General features: G+C 35.2%; 1 protein-coding gene across 1 annotated transcript in view; it reads right to left on the reverse strand.

Annotated features, from left to right (window-relative positions):
• Positions 1-20282, reverse strand: part of LOC141499418 (maestro heat-like repeat family member 5) — a 108376-nt gene that overhangs the window by 39754 nt on the left and 48340 nt on the right. Inside the window, exons 8-13 of the mRNA XM_074202138.1 lie at positions 18847-18926; positions 17542-17677; positions 16106-16201; positions 13373-13477; positions 4346-4478; positions 2306-2409 (exon numbers count right to left, since the gene is read on the reverse strand). Coding sequence (XP_074058239.1) covers positions 2306-2409; positions 4346-4478; positions 13373-13477; positions 16106-16201; positions 17542-17677; positions 18847-18926 — 654 coding nt within the window. The remainder of the gene's footprint in view (positions 1-2305; positions 2410-4345; positions 4479-13372; positions 13478-16105; positions 16202-17541; positions 17678-18846; positions 18927-20282) is intronic.

A 20282-nucleotide genomic window follows, 5' to 3' on the forward strand; every position in this document is an offset into this window, starting at 1 on the left:
ACACATTAAAGCATACTTTTTTTTTACTTTATTTTTCTTGAGATTTGCTTTTGGGGGGGAATGGGATTTTTTTCCTTTCACAAATATAACAATTATGGAAATGTTTATGTAACTATACCTTTATAACCCATTTCAAATTGCTTACTTTCTCAATGAGGGGGACTGGGGAGGAAGGAAGGAGAGAATTTGGAATTCAAAAAATTTTAAAACAAATGTAAGAAATTATTTTATATTTAACTTGGGAAAAATAAAATACTATATAAAAAGGGGAAAAAAGAAATAATGAGCAGGTATATTTCAGAAAAATTTGGTAAGACATGAACTGATGCTGAGTGAAATAAGTAGAAATAGGAGAATAATGTACACTTCAGCAACATTGTGGGATGATCAATTATAATAGACTTAGATTTTCAGGAGTATAAAAATCAGACAATTCTACAATACTTATGAGGGAATATGTCATCCACATCCAGAGAAAGAACTATGAAGTCTGAATGCAGATTAAAGCATAATATTTTCACTTTTCTAAATTAGCTTTTTTTTCTTTCTAATATTTTTCCCTTTTGTTTTGATTCTTCTTTCACAGGGTGACTAATTTGGGCATATGTATAATGTGATTTTTCATGTATAATATATTAGATTACTTGCTATATCCTAGGATGGGGGGATGGAAGGGTGGGAGGGAGAAAATTTCACAAAAATGAATGTTGAAAATTGTCATTACATTTAATTGAAAAAATAAATGTATTAATAAAAATATTTTTTTAAAAATTCACCTCCTCTATTTAGTGTGTGCAAAGTACAACATTTGACCCTGAAAAAATTACTTTCAATATATCATTGCAACCATGATTTCATCAGTGTAGCTCTTCAACTATACAGGTGGTAACCCTTCTATGCTTCTCTATTTCAAATGAACGTTTGTTCTTATCTTTGTTCTCTTTTAAATATGCCACAGAGGGACCACTTAGTATGATAGGGTCCTTCCTAGAGAGCTCTTCATGGTTAGTGGATACTATGGAAGCATGGGGACTATAATCTCTTATATAATCTCTTATATCACCTTTCCTTTGTAATTCATCTCTTAAAATATATTACAATTTGCCTTTACTCATTATGTATGCTTTTGTGTAATCCTAAATGTCAATTGTTTATAGATAATAGAATACTATGACTGGACACTATATAACAGAAGAATTCTAGTACTTAAATCATGACCCTTTATTTTAGAGGGGAAACCTGCATTCATCAGAACTATGTAATCTCCCAAAGTCTGCTATCCTTGAGGTGTTCAATTGGCCCAAATTCGTTGCCCAGATATCTGAAGACTAGACTAGGACATGAGAGACACCTTGCTATAAGAAAATTTTTAAGGCAGCAAACAAACTGTTGTTGTTTATAGTCCATGAATATAGAGTCCAATTGTGTATTCTTTGGCTCTTTAAGTCTATTGTGTGATTGTCAAGATATAGTCTACTATGTAATATCACATATGAATATACCTTCTTGACTTGTCTTAATGACAATTTCATTCTTTAAAAGGTGTTGGAACCAACCAGGGGCACTGCTACTTTAGGTATGATTTTCACCAGCAAGGAGGAATTGATGCTGGGTGAAGATAATGGAAATTCTGGGAGGGTGAAAAAGAATGCTCTATTTTAAAATCTGGGATATTGAAAGACAGAAAAACTGAATTTGGACTCAGGTGACCGAGGGTCAAGTCTCAACCTCTGCCACTGACAGGGATGACAATAGTTGAAGAAAGTTCAGCCTGAAGAAGGGGAAAATGGGAGAAAGGGGAACATGTTCTTTGCTTTCAAATACCTAAATAACTGTCATGGGAAATAGCAAATCAGTTCTACTTGTCTCCTGAGAATGGAAGTAACAGATAAATTAACAGAAAAGACAATGTCAACTCAATATAACAAAAGAACTTTTTAACAATTCAACTATCCAAAGGTAAACTGAACTTCATCAAGACATACCATAGTGTTCAGAAAGAGTCTTTATAACCACTATGTAAGAGATGTCATAAAAAGAATCCAGTCAAGGGCAGATATTTAAATGACTTTTGAAGTCTCTTAAAAATCTGAAATTCTAAGTCAAGCTCTCTATGTGACTTTGGGCAGCACATTTCACTTCTCTATGCCCCAGTTTCTTTCTCTGTCAAGGAATGGTTAGACTAGATAAACCCTAAATTTTCTTCCATTTCTGATATGCTGTGAGAAGATATGGCTAGGAATGCACTCAACATGACCTGAGGGGTCTCCTTGCCTCCTAAATCCCATAGCCTGCAGACACTTACCTTCACCAGTTGGGAGCAATTTTTGTTGACTTCCTTCAAGAATTTCTTGTCCAAATTCCTCATTTGCTTCAAAGAATAAAGGCATCCATGCCTTTCCTCAGTCCCTGGCATAAAGAAGTACATTTGAGAGACATCTTTTGGGGAAATTCAGATACCATATTGAAAAAAAGGACATTAGAAAGCTGAAGTATAGGCTGAACAGGGAAAACTGGATAGTGAGAGGACAATTAGAAAGGATGCCACATTTAAACTGTTTAAACAACTTGAGATGTTTAACCAGGAGTGAAGACTTGGTATGACATAACAGCTGTTCTTAAATGCTTGAAGGGTTAATATATGGAAGAATTACATTTTTTTTTGTTAAATGGAGATGTTAAAAGTAGAAGCTTCAAAAAAGACATCTAAGTACAAAATAATGAAAAGTTTCCTAACAATTAGTACCAAACTAGAACAGACTAACTTAGGAGGCAATGAGTTTTTTCCATGACTGGAGTTCTTTCTCCAGGTTATATAGCCATCAGGCAAAGGCTTAATGACCGCATCTTAGAATACTTAAATGCTTTTCAGTTGAATGTCGTACTAAATAATCTTTGAGATCCTTTCCAATTCAGATGACAGGTGAGTATAGATTCTAATGCTAATTGGATATAAGAAAGTCACTTCTCTTCTCAGAAACTCAGTTTCTGTCATGGTGAATTTGGAGAGTTGAACTAACTGATCTTTAAATTCTAGGAGTATCCTAATGGGAACTTGACAAAAGTAGTTATTGTAATCAGAATAAAAGGCATCATGGAGTGATGGTAAGATCATTGGACTTAAGAGTCAGGAGATCTGAACTTACAAGATATTTTGATAGAGCAAGTCACCCTGGATATCTGTACCTCAGTTTTATCATGAGTAAAATAGGGGAGATGATATTTATCCTACCTACATCACCTGTTTACACATCTTGAAACAGAATTGTTATTTTATAATAAAATGTCCTGACTCTAGAAGCATATAATCTTACTTAGAACTCTTATTCCTTCTTTCTTTGATCTCTCCTCTCTTAACCTTTCCACTGCTGAGATCCCTTCTACCTGTGAGATTCTTTGCTAATGAAATCTTTGCAAAAATGAGGGAAAAAAATCCTCACCTACAACTAACTTGTTCAGTGGTGGTCCCATTGGTAACTTAGCTTTATCCATCTGGATTTCTTAAGACCCATTTACCAGTAAAAGTCTTTATGAGGTTGGTTCTAAGAAGCAAATCCTCCCTCTCCCAACTACTATCTCCTCTCTTCTCCTAGCTCCCCAAGGAAAGGGACTTTGGAATACTTCTTTTATCAGATGGTAGAATGAGAACTCAATGGATAACATGCTGGAGGACATCAGTCTGCATCAGATATCAACTAACTGTGTGCCTCTGGTCAAGTTTTTTAACTTCTCTCAGCCTCAGTTCCCTCGTCTAGTAGCATCTACCTTACAAGATACTTGTGTAGGTGAAATGAGGTAACATATATAAAGTGTTTTGTAAACTTCAGAAGCTAACTGCATATAAAAGCCAGTTATTATGATTATTATTATTATTATTATCATTAAAACAGAAAACATATAGGCAACTCTCATATCCTGAATAATTGAACTTCACAGTTAATTTCCACTTCCCAACTCTTCCCAAATCAAATAGCAACAAGCCACCTAACTTCCATACAGTAACTCCTAGAGATTGTATTGGATTCTAAGCCCATGCATTTTTTTTAACTCATTCTCAGGTAGACAATATTAATCAAAGAAACCAGTCCATTATTTATTACAATCCAATTAGGGGTTATTCCAACATATGCTTATTCAATTAAGAATTCACATACTTATTCAAATATAGTCATATCCATTATATCATTAAAACAATTCTTCTGTTGTGAAGGTAGAATAATTAATATCATCCCCATTTGTCAACCAAGGAAGTTAGTATCCACAGAGAGAAGATAAGAGACTTATGAGTGACGCAGTTAAAGCAAATCATAACCCACTTTGATTTCTTCCAGTCTAGGGCTCTCACTTTTTTGTGTCAGGAGTTTTATGAGAAGTAAAATGCAATGTCGAGCACAGAGTTGATTTTCTACACTCTCATCCCACCAAAGAAGACTGAACAAAGCTAAATGGTGCCCCATCATTTCCAGCGATGTCTCAGACTAAGGAAGAGAAGACAAAAGAAAATCACATTAATTTTGGAGGTGGGGGAGGGAAGATGCATCTGATGAGAATTCCATCCCATTTCAGTCACAAGTTTCTCATTATCACTAGATTAGGACAAGGATACCTAGGTTCCAGGCTTGACTATTACTCATTAGCTATGAAACTTTAGACAAGTCATTTGAATTTAGTTTCCTTAATAAACCATCTTTTTCTTGCTGACTTCCTAGGGGATTTTCTAAAGGTCAAATGAAAAATCCACATGAAGATCATTTGAAAAGAAGAAATTTAGTGTAAAATTTGAGTATATGTGGTTATTAATAATAGTAATTCATGAACCAAAATCTGATTTACTTTTCAGGTGCATTTTTTTTTGTTAATTTAGGTAAGACCTTGAACTTTGATTCCAAGGAATGTTTACACAAGTCTAAGGAAGAAAATGTATGGGGGTAATTGGTTTACTCAATAGGAATTGTGTGCTGATAGGCTGAGGAAACTTGGTTTGGGGATCATCAATAAATTATCAAGGAAATTTAGAAAAGATTCAAAAGAGAGGTTGGACTGAGCATGACCTTCTAGTACATGCTTGAGGAACAAAATGTGGGAGTGAGTTGTGGAAGAGAAATGCATCAGAAGACTTGACCTGAAGAAAGATCCAAGAAAAATTAATTTTTTACTCCTCACAGTGTCTGTTTATCCATATACACTATAATATAATCTTCCCTTTTATTTCTCAAATGTTTCTAGTAAACTGACTTTTGCCTTAAAAACAAAGAGGACAGTAGTTAACTAGATATAGACATAAGTGCAAGTTGGGGGAGAGGTCTAAATATTGGCAATTTTCCTAATAGAGACTCTGAACAATGGTTACAAAATTCAATGTTTCATCCAAAGTAAACTCTGTAAAACTGAAGAGGAGGGAACTACTTAGATGTAAGAGGTCATTGAATGATCCCCTAGGTTGAAAATAAACTAATTCTTCTAGCAGTATTATAGATATAATCACTATCTTTCAGTATTTGAAAAATGTTTGTGGGGAAAAATTGCAAATCATAATAGAAGACTTTAATACACATATTGATTTTCCCTCAGTCACTCTAACCACTCAACTTGTTCACTTCCCAGGAGCTATTTCATCTTGTTCATCCATCTCCAGTTAGTTGCCAAGCATTGCTATTTTTACCTTCACAAAATCTCTCAAATCCAACCCCTTCTCTCCACTCTCACAATTACCACCATGGTTCAGCCTTTATCATCTCTAGCCTAAATGCTTGCAATAACATCTTAATTGGTCTTTCTGCCTCAGGTCACCAATCCACCTACACATTGCTGACAAAATAATTTCCCTTTAGATTTGACCACATGACTCCTCTACTCCACTAACTACTGGGTGGCTATTATCTCTAGGATAAAATGCAAATTCTTCTGTTTATCTTTTAAAGACCTACAGAATCTGCCCCCAACCAAACATTCCTGTCTCATTTAACATTGTTCCCTCTTTATATTCTCTGATCCAGATAAACTGGCTTTTTCTTTCTTGCTCACAGACAGGATTTCATTGTTTCATTCTTTTTATTTCTATTGTCTGCCTCCCATACTTTGTACACACTTCCTTTTACCTTTGCCTCAAAACATCCTCTCTTCTATTACTCCACAACTCAAACATCATCTTTTGAAGGAAGCCTTGTCTGATCCTTCATTTCCTAGTACCCTCCCTCCCAAGCTACTTTGCATTAAACCACTTCAAATATATTTGTCATTCACTTATTATTTATGATGAAATATCTTTAGATATAGTTGTATCCTCCTATCAAATGTACATTTATTTCAAGTAGGGATTTATATTTCTTCACTAAATCTCTAAAATCCAACTCCTTTTCTTCACTCTCATGGTTACCACGATAGTTCATACTTTATCATCTCTAGTCTAAATGCTTGCAAAGCATCCTCATTGTTCTCCCTGCCTCAGGTCCCATATCCACCCTACACATTGCACCTAATAGAAAGCTGGTTCATATTAGGCTCTTAGTAAATACTTTAAAAAACAAACTATTTGGTTGATTGATTCTATGTAGACCTTACTTTATCTGGATTTTCTTTCTCTGGATAACTCCCAAGTCATTTTATCCTTCCTCTCAGGTGCCTGAGTTAGTCTTGTACTGATCTCCAACACTTGCCCTATGGTTAGGAACTTCTGTAAGCCTATTCCTTCCAACAATCTGACTGCCCAGATCATCATATGCTTCAGTTCCCATAACTTGATTTTGACTCCATATTAACCAAGGGAATAATATACCCTTGCTCTCGCCTTTACCCATAATTCTTTTACTATAGAATCTTACTTTCTAAAATTCCCCCTCTTATTAGAAATCCCTATCTTTCCAGATTTCCTTATGTTTCATTCTTCATAAAGAAATTGTTAATCATCAGGATGACTCAGAATATTAGCCTAGTACCTGTCACATAATAGCACTTAAAAAACTATTGATTAATTAATTGACCTGGAGGTTACTCATTTCTCTCTGCTCTTCCTTCCTCACTCTGGTCTTAGCTTTCTCCTCTTACAGTCTTGACAGACTACTGTACCATATGTTACTGACTCATGACCTTATTATTGCTCAGATCTTTCCAAAGCCCACACTTGTATTATTATAACCATTTCATTTTTCCACTCCTTTAATGCTGCTAAACAATGATGGAGAAAAATCATATAATTCTGCTAAGTTTACTAAAAAATGATTAAGTAATCTTAACTGAGTTGTCATGGCTGCACAGAATTCCTTTTATTCCTCCCTGATGCTCTGTCACAATTCTCAAATTAACTCCAATGAACCTTTTAATCTCTTCTCAAGCATCCTACAACAGCTCCTTCTCATCTTATATCAGCAAGAAGGTGGCCTCTTCCATCATTTCCTGTCTAAAGTGGTGTATTTGGTTCATATTCACTTCATGCATCTTCATTGACTTTTGCATGATTTTCATTTTCAGTTTGTTGGGTAGAGTGTTACATGACTTTCAATGATACAACACTGGAAGAATATTGGTATTAAAAAGATGGCCTCTGCCACAAAATCCTATCCTGATTCCTCATTGAGGTATGGGGATAACTTGGAGTTTTCAGTTGCTCTTACAAGCAATCTCACCTTCAATATATATTTATTTATTGATTGACTCATTAGTGCTTTAAAAAATATAGAGGTTTCCCCATGCTTATAAAACTCCCTGCCCTTCCATCTTCTCTAAATTTGTTCCCGTATTTCTCTCCCATTTCATAGCCCAAACTCAAATTATCTGCAATGCCACAGAGGTGATAGACCCTTCACTGATAAAGACTGTGTTTCAGTCATATCTGCCCCTTCTGAGAAACCCTTGTCCTTTTCAAATAGCCAGTAAACTAGTAGGTATTAGGCACTTACTTTGGACCAGGCTTGTGCTAAGTAACAAGACAACCTTTCAAACATTCTCCATAGAGGCACATTCCAAGAGAAATCATACTCCTCTGCATGTGTTGGGGCCATTCCTCATTTTCTCATGAAAGGTTACCATTGGAATGTATAGAATAATCATCTCTCATTTTTTCCTAACCATACTGATTTATGCCAAAGCTTTCAATTTTATGTAATCAAAAATTACCTACTATTACTTTACTATTGTCATTATCCTCTGCAATGATTTTTATAGGAAACTCTTTTTACAATCAAAGATAATGAAACCACCATGTTTGTTCATCAATATCACAGTCCCAGAAGAGCATACAAAAGAAGTAGAAATGATAATGAAAAAAACTAGATGGGAAAAGTAGTAGGCAATGGAATACCGAGAAGGAAAAAGCAGACCAAAGATAGACAGATCAGATCAGTACTTGAGGTAACATTTTGAGAGGTTAGTGAGATTGATTCTAAGGGTATATAAAGGTGTAGGAAAAAATCTTTCTCCTCATTAATTCCACAAAAAAAGGAGACTGAGATATCAATAACTACTGAGCAATATACCTACTTTCCCACTAACATACATTTTATGAGAATAAAAAACATCCTTAATAAGGGTATTAGAAGGGAACAGGCAAGCTTTCATAGACAATATTCCATTGTAGACTGCCTTTTAGCTCTGATATAATTGACTGAAAAAGGTAAAGAATACAAGATCATATTGTGCTTAGTTTAATTTGATTTGATTTAGTTTGATTTGATAAAGCAAAACGATGTTTTAAATTCTTTTCTCTGACAATGCATTTCCCATGCATATAAAAAATTATAAACTTACCTGAATGAAACAACAGAGATGACTCTGTCAAATGTTTCTTTGAGCATCAATTTTAAGTATAACATTAAGAAGCAGATGTAAACTCACTAATGGTATTTTCCACTGCCATGAAAATCCAGTTTACATTCCAAGTTGAAGAAGGCTTCCATATAAATCTTGAGGTTCTCTAGATGCTTTGATTTTTTGGATAACACTGATAAATGCAGAAAGCCCCTCAACATTGTAGAATTTCCTAAATGTATTCATAATCATTCAAAATAAGGGGAACTAAATTGTTTTCCCTTTTGAATAAATCTAACTCAAAAGAGTTTAACTCTCCACACCAGAAAAACTAGAAAGAATGTCTATTATTGAGACTATTATATGTGGCAAATAGTCAAGAAAAAGAACTCATTCATCAGTATATAACTGAAATATACATATATAGTTTTTAATTCCTTAAAATTTTATTTCTGATACAACTTGACTGAAACTGTATCCTCTCAAGTTAAAAACAACAACCTAATTTTCCATTGCTTTCATCTCAGTTCTTATTCTTCTTCACCTTTCAACAACTTCTAATACTATCAATAAATCACCTCTGATACTTTGATTTTTGTAACTCTTCTTCCTCCTGATTTTCTTCTGATCCTTGTTCCTAAAGTCTGGAAGACTCCATATCTTTACACCAAGGTAGACCTAAACCAGCACTAGCAAATTGATCATTAAAAGCCTACTTTTAAAATTAATTGTGTTCACATTATATATATCCAGGTTTATTTTAAGTACTCATTGTAAAGGAGATTAAATAAAACACATTTATGTTTGTTCTGACCTAACAGTTTCCTTAATAAATTATGTACCTTGATAACTAAATAATAATGGATCCCTTAACAAATAAATAAATTATGAATAATCATGTGTATTAAACATTGTATTTTCATGCCAAAATGGTATGTTTATTTGTAGGTGTTCAGTTCATCTGATCATTGACAAAATTCTGAAATCCAGATAGTATGCAAGATCCTTTATCTATAAAATGAAGGGATTGGACTAGATATCTCTGAGGTCCCTTCTGACTTGGGAAGTATGAACCTATGATTCGAAACAGTATATCTGCAGTAACTGTTGAGAGAAAAGTTCAAGAGAATGTAGGCTCTCCTGCAGTGAGAGGCTTTCTAGCCATTGTACTAGATCAGGTGGGAGCAGATGACCCTGAAGTAGCTAGAAGCCTCTCCCTGAGAGGAAGAGCTACAGCTAGTCTGATGTGTAGCCAAAAACTCCCTCACCAAGTTGAGCAGTCAATAAAAGTAAGTAGAAAATGTCTATTCTTTTTAGCCGCCTTTGACTGGTGCCATTTCTATTCTGGCACCTGCAAATGGAAAGTACTTTCAAAATCCATTATACAAATTGTTTTCATACTTGGATCCTTACATCAGTGCTTACAAAGTGGGGAAAATGACACTATAGAGAACAAAGACAGGAAAAATGGCCAGATTAGACCATGGATAGTTAGAGAATATGTGACTGGTAATAATACAATTTTGAGAATATTGAAGGACCAGTACATAAAGTATCTGAAGGCAAGAGAAAGAAGCAAAAGCAAAGCAAAAATTTCTTGGAACTATGAAAAAATACTGACCAACTTACCTTCCTTGCTTTTCTTCCCTTCTTTAAGTTATATACTATAAAATAATATTAAGACAGAACATTATTTTTAAGTCTTTGGTTTAGTCTCAGTGAGGAACCTTTTCTTCAATTTAGCAATTCTTCTGTAACAATTTCCTGAACTAAATTCTTTAACCCTTGTCAAAGATCTAACAATTTTCTTTGAGGAAAATGAATAAAAGTTCACTAAGGACCTTTGATCTCCTAGCTGATAGAATTAGAAAGAACTGGGGACAGAGGGTAGGTTGATCCATTTAAAAGAAGTATCCTCTTCCCAAGCCACCCTGCCCCTTGCTTTGAACGGATTAGGATAATGATCAGACTAAAAAAATTAATGAATTTTTTTCAGATAATGGAAGTATCTCTTGAGCTCTCTTTTGACTAAGTGGAAAAAGCAGAATATTTGACAGTCATTGAAAAGGGACTTCATGATTTTGGGAAGTGATACTTTACATGTAATCCACCTTTTAAGTTACTATTATTCTGTTACTAAACAATTAACCTTGAATGTGGAATTTTATCTATTAAGAATATTATAAATTATAATTCTGAAATGGCTTATGTTAGAGAGATTTTGAAAGCCAAGGAAACATTCTGCCCATTTTTGTACAACCATCTCTTTTTAAGCAGAAAATACTTAGAATGATTTCAAGCCAAATTAATTTTTAAATGTTTCTGGCAGAAGTGGACCTAAAACAGAATTAAGATTTTACTTTCTATAGACTATATTGATATTGAAAATAGGTGACCAAGATAATATTCATAGCTATTAACCTGTGTGGTGACTTTGTCATCTATACACAATCTTTGGGAAAGTCATCTACACCTGTATAAAAAATATCTACAATGAAGTCATCATTAGGAGAAAATAATCAGACTTCCAAAAGCAAGGTTCAACAATGGAATTTAGTTTTACTATCTTACATTTAATTGAAAGATGAAAAGAATATAAGATGTTATTGTGTATATTGTATTTGGTGATAAAAATGTTTAATGAACTGAATTACGAAAAAGTTTAGAAGTTATTCTATTATTAGATGGAAGATAAGGGAGGGGATAGTGAGTAGCAAAATACTTTTGAGAAGAGACAGGATAAAAGGAGAGAGAATAGAATAAATGGGCTGGGGGAATAGGATGGAGGGAAATACAATTAACAAAAGTAACTGAAAAAAAATTGAAGCAATTTTCTCTTATAAAGGTCTCATTTCTCAAATACATAAAGAACGGTGTAAATTTATAAAGGTAAGAACCATTCCCCAAATGATAAATGATCGAAAGATATAAATATTCTTCAGATGAGGTTATCAATGCTATACATATATTATATATATTTAACTATATTTAAAATGTTCTAAGTTATTATTGACTGGAGAAACACAAATTAAAATAATTCTGAGGCACTATCTTATGGCAGTTACCTTGGTCAAAAGGACAGAAGAGGAAAATGATAAATGATAGAGGGGATGTAGGGAAAATGAGACATTAATGCTCTGTTGATAGAGTTGTAAAATGATTTAATCATTCTGTGTGGCCCTGTAGAGCACTTTGGAACTAAGCCCAAAGAGCAATAAAACCATTAAATAAATAAAAACCAATAAAGCCTACCCTTTGACTTACCAATGCTACTACTAGGTCTGTATTCCAGAAGAGATGAAAGTAAAAAAAAGGAAAAAGACTTATTATAGCAGCTTTCTAGTGACAAGGGAATCCATCATTGGGGAATGACTGAACAAATTGTGGTTTGTAAATTTGATAGCATTCTATTAGTCTATAAAAAATGATGAGTAAGATGCTCTTAGAAAAATCTGGAAAGACATAAACTGATGTAAAAAATGTGCTGTGTATAAAAAAACAGTAATTTTATAAGATGATCAGCTGTGAATAACTTAGCTTTTTTCAGCAATAGTGACCCATGACAATTCTGAAAGACTTATGATGAAGAATGCTAACCATCCCCAGAGAAAGAGGTGATGGTATCTAAATACAGATTGAAGTATATTTTTTTACTTTATTTTTCTTGAGGCATTTTTGGGAGGGTTATGTTTTCTTTCATAATGTGACTATTACAAAAAAGTTTTGCATGACTATACATTTAAAACAAGTTTTACATGACATTTAAAACAAACATTAAAAGCAAATTGCTTGTTTTCACAATTGTGATGGGGGAAGGAGGAAGGGAAAATTTTGAACTCAGAGTTTTAAAACCAAATGCTAAAAATTGTTTTTACATGTAACTAGGAAAAAATAAAGTAATAAATTAGAAAAAAAGAAGCCATTCCACTAGAAGATAAATATAGCTGATTGTCTCCTTGAGGAATAGTAACCATCACTTTGACTGCATTTTGCAATGTCCTAACCTTCCCTTTCTTCTCAGTTGCTCTTAATCCATCAACCATCATTCTTTGAATACTTCTAGCAGGAGGAACCTCCCTCAAGTCCTGAGTTGTATCAATAAGAAGGAAAGGTGAGATAGTAAAATGAGGTAGTGGATAGACCACTGGCCTTGGAATCAGGAGAACGAGAATTAGAATCTACCTTCTGACACTAGCTCTGTGCCTTGGGCAAGTTACTTGACCCTGATTGTCTTGCATACAGGGCCATCTCCAGTTGTCCAGAATCATATCTGAACACTGGACCCAGATGGCTCTAGAGGAAAAAGTGAGGCTGATGACTTAGCACTCAAATCCAGTTCATGTGCTTGTCATAACATCATTTCCCTGATGTGGTCTTCTTCGAGAATGAAGGACAAACAATATTGTTGTTGTTGTTAGTTGCCTCATAAGAAAGGTGAGACAGCAAGACGGGGCAGTGGATAGAGCACCACTACTGGTTGTAGGAGAACTGAGCTCTAATATAGATTCAGATACTTGACACTAGCTGTGTGACTCTGTGCAAGTCACTCAACCCTGACTGCCTGCCCCCACCCCAACAAAAAGGAAAGGTGAAGCATGGGGGGAAGATGAGAGGTTGATTTTTAACTTACATTTAGATTCAACTTCTCCTGGGAGTACTGAAGGAGCTTCAAGGCAGTCTGAATGGCTCGAAACCGCTCATGAAGCTCATCAGTCATGAGCCAGGGTTCAAAGTGCTGTAGGTAGAGGGAGAAAAAACCTGACTAAGTGAGAGTCATAGGAGTCCTGAGAGTTTACCTTCCTTGTTCCCCAGTCCTTTTCTCCACTCCATGTAAACTTACTGAAAATTGATTAGTGAATGTTTGTTAGATCATGGTTGGCCCTATGAGCAAGTTGATTAGATAGATACCTATGATATAATATGATATGAGGGGCACCTCAAAGTCTCAGCACCTCCTTCCTTTCCACCTCTCCTAATAACACCACTCCCTTCTCCCCAGTTTCACATTCCCACTATTATAGTCATGCTCCTTGGTCATATCTAGTGAACAAGTCCATATTCAATAACCACTCTGTGTGTGTATACTAATTGACTATTATTAACAACTATGGATGCTTATTGGAAGTGCATTATAGTTTGCAAAATAATTTGTCTTCTCAATTTATGAACTATTATTATCCCCATTTTACAAATGAGAAAACTGAGGTTTAGAGAGACTATGTGACAGAGTAGAGTAGAAAGAGCACTGGATTTTTGGTCAGAAGATCTGGAGTCCAGCCTTGTTTCTGACACTTCCTCTCTAAGTGTATCCTTTACCACTGTAGCATTGAATTTTCTCACTTATAAAACAAGGCAACTGATCTCTCTGTCCTGTCTAATGCTAATATCCTGTGATTCTATTAATTGCTCTCCAACACATAGTTGATAAGGGGTATAGCCTGGAATCCAAAGGTCCTCTACTCTCAATGACTTTTTACCCATTCTCACTGGCCCTCACAGCACTAGTTTGAAAATGAATCTTTCAGAATCCAGGCTAAGGAAGTAGCAGGAGGCCTCAGGCTTTGTAAACTGAAGGGAACCTACCCAAGAAGAAAGAAAATATTAGAGACCTTTGAGAGTTATAGTCTAGCTGAGGAGGGAAACTAAATTAAAACATATAAAGGGTAAGTATTAGGCATTTTCAAGTATTTGTTGTATCCTAAAACTTAATACTGTATCTATACTGGTTTAGAGGACTTCAAAAGCCAAATAGAAGTATTTATCTTTTATCCTAAATGAAAGAGGAAGTTATGGTCAGATCTCTGTATTTGTTAATCACTTTTGCAGCTCTGTGAAGAATAGAGTACAGGGAGATCAACTGAAGCACCATTGTAATGGTTTATGAGAGGAGACGAGAAAGGACCTGAATCAAGGTGGTGGCCCTATAAGGAGGTAGAAGAGTCAAATACAGGAGAGATAGAACTTTAAGATTCAACTTAAGTTACATAGGTTGAATAAGAGTAAGAAGTCAAGGATAACACTAAGCTAATGAAGCTAGGAGACTAGAAAATTATTAGTAGAGCAGCTAGGTGGTGCAATGGATAGAGCCTTAGTCATGGAGTCAAGAGGACCCGAGTTCAAATTTGACCTCAAATGTTCACTAGTTGTGTGCCCCTGAGCAAGTCACTTAACCCTGATTGCCTCAAAAAGAAAAGAAAGAAAAATATTGCTGTGCTAGAGAGAAAGGAAAAAAGTTTGGTAAAGGAGAGAGTTTGAGAGGAAGAGACATATTCCTGTTTCATTATATTTGAGCTGTCTTTGAGATATCCAACTGTGGTAGAGAGATAGTGATATAGAATTGAGCTCAGGAGAAAGATTGGGGCTGGATAAATAGATCCATTAAGGATAGAGATGATAATGGAAATTGATGAAGTCCCAAAAAAGGAAATGTAAAGAGTCTTCGGGAAACCCACAGTTATGTCACAGATGTGACATGGATAAAGATCCCATAAATGAGACTAAGAAAGAACATATAGATAGGCAGAAGAGCCAAGAGAATATAAAGACATGAATATTTGAAAGGAGGAAATGACCAGGAGAAGAAGGTAGTCAATGGTGTAAAAAGTTGCAGAAAGATCTAAAAGAATTAGAATTAAGAAAAGGCCATAAGAGCTGGTTAGCAAGAGATTCCTGGTAACTTTGGAGAGAATAATTTAATTTAAATCATGAGGTTAAAACAATACTATAGTAAGAGATTAAAAGGAGAGGAAATGGAGTTGATCAATATAGACAGGATTTGTTTGTTTTTAGTTTAACCAAGAAAGAGAAGAGAGATATTGTACAATAATTTTAAAAATGTTGACCAGATTTTCTTGCTAACCTATAAAAGTTCTAATGTCTACTCAATCAACTATGTACTGAGTCTGAAATTTTTTTTCTAAGCACAGTTTATAGAATTCACTTCATGGTGAAATTCATTCTTAGGTCCAAGTTTTGTTCATTGGAGTCATAAACCTATGACCGTGAAACTCAGACTCTTAACTTGTCATGTGAAGCAAAGAAAAACATGGAAAGAGGATGGGGAGAAATGGTATGTACACAGACCATGGAAAGTCTGAATTACCCATCCTCTTCTTTAAAGTTCTATAAAGCCAAAATAAAACTAACAAATTCAATCTATCATCTGAGGATTCTGGCTAATGTACTATCATGTTTCTACTACTTAGAAATATCTGAAATGCAAAACTTAATCTGATGTTTTTCATCTAAAAGGAGATAAAAGTTTGAATGTAACCCCTAAATTAACACAAAGAGGTCTTTATGGAACAGGGTGGTACCATGAAGAGGGGCCAGGGGTCTTTTTGTTATCACTCCCATCCCTCACCTGCAGGAGAAATTGTAGCTCTTCCATTGTCTGATGCTGAGAGAGTAAAGACTGGAGAAGCAGATCAAGGATCTCCATGGTCTTGGTATACAGGTTCTACATGCAAAAGACAATAAGTTATTTCTAGCATCTCAATATCTAGCCTGACAGAGAGAGAGTAGAATGGAGTATGAGGGCTGGGTGTGGGGATGGAAAACATATTTCACATTCTAACTCTGCTCCTTCCTACCTATACAACCTTAAGAAAACGGTTTAACCTCTCTGGGGCTTAGTTTCATCATATGTAAAAAAGATGGTTAAACTAGATGGTTTCTTCCAGTTCTAAATCTATTATCCTGTGATTCTGTGAACCATTTTAGAAAAGCTTCAAATGCAATCCCTCAAAGCCCTGTCTTGCTCTGTTCCTGAGGGCTAACGATAGAATGCTTGTATTTAAACATATTGTCTTGCAATGTTCTTTCTGCCCACAAATATCAATAGCACTTGGTACCTCCCAAATTTAGAGAATCCATCCCAAATATTCACATGACTATTCGTGTCCAACCTGTGATAGAGCATTTCGAGCTCATACTGCTCTGATCAGGCAAAGTTGGATACACTGTTTCTTGGTTCTAACATAAAAGTCATTCATAAATTTTGAGATATTTTCTTACAAATGCCTATCTTGAAGTTGGAAGAACAAGATTCTAATTCCTTCTTCAATACTTACTGTATGATTGTGGAAAAGTCAGTCAATTTCTCCCAGCCTCAATTTTCTTATTTATAAAATGGGAGTGATCATACTTACCCTTCTTTCCTTAAAGAATGTTTGTAAGGAAAATGCTTTGTAAGCCCTATGAAGTTACAGAAATGCCAAACTTCTCCCAAGTAAAAGCTTCTTAAAAACTCTTCAGGCAAATGGATCCAACCTGGTAGGTTGATCCTCTTAAAGTCTAGTAACTTTCCAATTGAAAAATTCCTTCTAATAATCATAGTTCATTGAATCTGCACAGCATCTCATTATTTCCAAAGTGTCTGGTCCAACTTTTCACAGAGTAGCAAATTGGGGCCTAAACTTAGTTTACCTTTGTTCACCTGAGTCCCTCCATTTAATGTGATTAGGGTCACTGAAGCATTAGATTTAAAGTCAGAAAGGCTTTATAGGTAATCTTGTTAAATCCCTTCATTTTATATATGATAAAAATTAACCCTCAAGAGAAGCAAGGTGACCTCTAAATCACACAGGTAAATAGTTGGTAGAACACAGATTCCAATCAAGGTTTTCTGACTTTCAATCTAGCAAATACTCTTTCCAGCACTTCTCAGAGGTCTCCAGATCCATACTTAGCAAGGGTGTGCCCACTCTAGTCTTGGCCCCATCAATTTCCAGTTTTGGTGTCATCTTCCAATTACAAGACCTTGCCAGGTGACTTTGGCAGGGAGCAGGTTTGCATCACCTCAACATCATTTGGAGTCTTCTGACCAGGTAGAGTGCTTTTTAACTTCTCTGTGGCTGGAAGCATGAACAGGCTTTCAAAGCAAGTAACGAGCATTTTGGTTTTGAGCTTTGCAGTGAAACATGGTTGTAAGTAGCTGAGAGGTAAAACATATACAAATAAAATAGATTCAGTAATAAGATAAAGACAACAAAAAGCAAACTTTCTACCTCTTTGAAGATATGGACAGGTATGGAGTTAGTGATAAGACTAGGGATGGGGAATAGGGATAAGTATAGGAATGGTGATAAGGATAGGGACCATTTATGTTATTTCCTGGTACAGAGAATCCCCAGGTAAGAAAATTGCCTCTATCAATTTATATGAGTCATGAAATGGAGAGTTAAAAAAGAAAATTACTTAAAATCTCAAAATGAAGCATTTTAAAAAATAAATGAAGATAATGCTTAATATCACTATTGAAGGATATGGGCTATAAGCAGAGGCAATAGGGAGCAATAGAGAGTTTATTAAGTAGGAGAGTGACATTGTCAATTAAACCTATGCTTAAGGATCTTCTAGGAGTTTAATAAATTCTAATTTACTGACTTATTATTTATGTAATTTCTCGTGACCCACAACAGTTATTTGTGATATGAGTTATTAGGATTGGGATAGATTAGAACCAAATCTGAAAACTAAAGTCAAGGCTCAGTCTGGAAAGGTTTAGGATTTTTCTCACTTAAGGTGTTCATTTAGCCTTCTGTCCAATCTATAAGCATGATTAGAACCAGGCTTATGGCTAAGGTTTGGGGTTTACCTAAGGTCAATCAATCAATAAGCATTTATTGAGTGACCACTGCATGCCAAACATTATACCAGGAATCGAAAGATAAATATGGAATAGAACCTATCATCAAGAAAATTCTATTAGGGGAAACAACATATTTATATTTGAATAGGAAAAATATATAAGCTAAATAAACTTAGTGACTAAAATCAAGTCTGAGAAGCTAAGTTAGGACCTGAGTTAGGGTTTGAGCTGCAATAAGGAGAAGAGATAAATCTATAGCTGAAGTTATGGCTCAGTAAGTGGGCAGTTGGAGGAGTCCTTCTATGAGCAGAGCACAAATAAAGCTACCCAAGCCAAACAGGAATGGAATCCAAGATTTGGACTTCAATAATCCCATCTCCCCATTTATAGTCATAGATCCAGCTCTTTTCTTTATCTTCTCATGCTTATAAGGGTAGGAACCTAGATGAGGTTTCTGGATTTGAATTTCTCTATAAAGGGCTAATGTTTGCTAACCTGAGGAAAATAAATACCTCAAAGTGCTGATAACTTGTAGGCTCTTCTGCTGAAAATAAGGGTCAAAAAATTCTCGAGGTTCCTTCTGAATGCTGATCTGAGAATGACAAAACTGGATTAGGAAGAAGAGCAGAGTCCTTTGTGCAGTGGATAGAGCACCAGCCTTGAAATTGGGAGGACCTGAGTTCAAATCCAACCTGAGACACTTAAAAATTACCTAGCTATGTGACCTTGGGCAAATCACTTAACCCCCATTGCCTTGCCAAAAAAAATAAATAAATAAGAAGTGTAGAGTCCTGCCAACTATCTTGGTTCAATTTCAAAATTTCTGATTTTCCCTTGGGGTAGATTTCTCCCAGCCAGGATAGATCCCAGGGTCTTCATATTCCCAACTCAGGTAGCAAAGTTCTTTCAAGTCTTTAATCACCTTGAGAATTGACAAAGATGAGGTCTAAGGCATTCTATACTTACAGGAACAGACACTTCATCATATCTGCTCCTCAATCCACCCAAATTGTGAGCCCCTGATTTTCTCTACTGAGGAGAGGAATTTTCTGTACAATCAGATGAATCAACAAAAAAGTAAGCTAGCCACTTAACTAGGCACTAACAAAGGTCATCAGTGCCCCTAAACACTTAATAGAATCTGTCATTTCATCAATGTAGAACCTATTACATTAATGCAGGTCACAGATTCCCCATGCCTATGCTGGTAGTGTCATGAATTTCAGTGACCAAAATAAATAAATAAACAAATGAATGAATACATAAATAAATAGATAAGTGAATGAATGAATAAATGAATGAATGATGAATAAATGAATGAATTAATAAATAAATGACTGAATGGATAAATGAATGAATGAATGAATGAAACTTGTTGTAGGTCTTATAATTAATCCACTGGTAATTAGCTTCTCAACACTGACCTTAGCTACTCCATGGAACAAGAAATGCACACTCTCTAGGCCTGCCGGCAAGTGAAGTGATATTTATTAAATAATTACTATCTTCAGGCTGTGGGTTAAGGAGTGAGTCACAAAGAAAGGCAAAAAATTTTGGTCTCAAGAATCTCACACTCTAATAGGGAAGACAGGAGCAAATTACTATTTGCATGCAAGCACTCTCTCTCTCTCTCTCTCTCTCTCTCTCTCTGCATATATATATATATATATATATATATATACATATATATATATAGTAAATTGGAGGTGATCTCAGAGGGAAGTTATTGTGAAGGGGGATGTTGGAGGTGGGGGAGAACACCTGAAAAAGCCTCTTGCAGCAGGTGGGATTAAAGGTGAGGCTTGATGATGATTTTTGTCCTTAGGAACTAAAGAAGATCATGACATCATATGAATAAAGCCAAAACTTGTACATTATATTGACTATGGTGAGTGGAATGCTATGCAAAGGCAATCCTTCTCACTGCCTCTCAGCAATGATTTCACCC

Source organism: Macrotis lagotis, chromosome X, assembly GCF_037893015.1.
Source record: "Macrotis lagotis isolate mMagLag1 chromosome X, bilby.v1.9.chrom.fasta, whole genome shotgun sequence".
Classification (NCBI taxonomy): domain Eukaryota; kingdom Metazoa; phylum Chordata; class Mammalia; order Peramelemorphia; family Peramelidae; genus Macrotis; species Macrotis lagotis.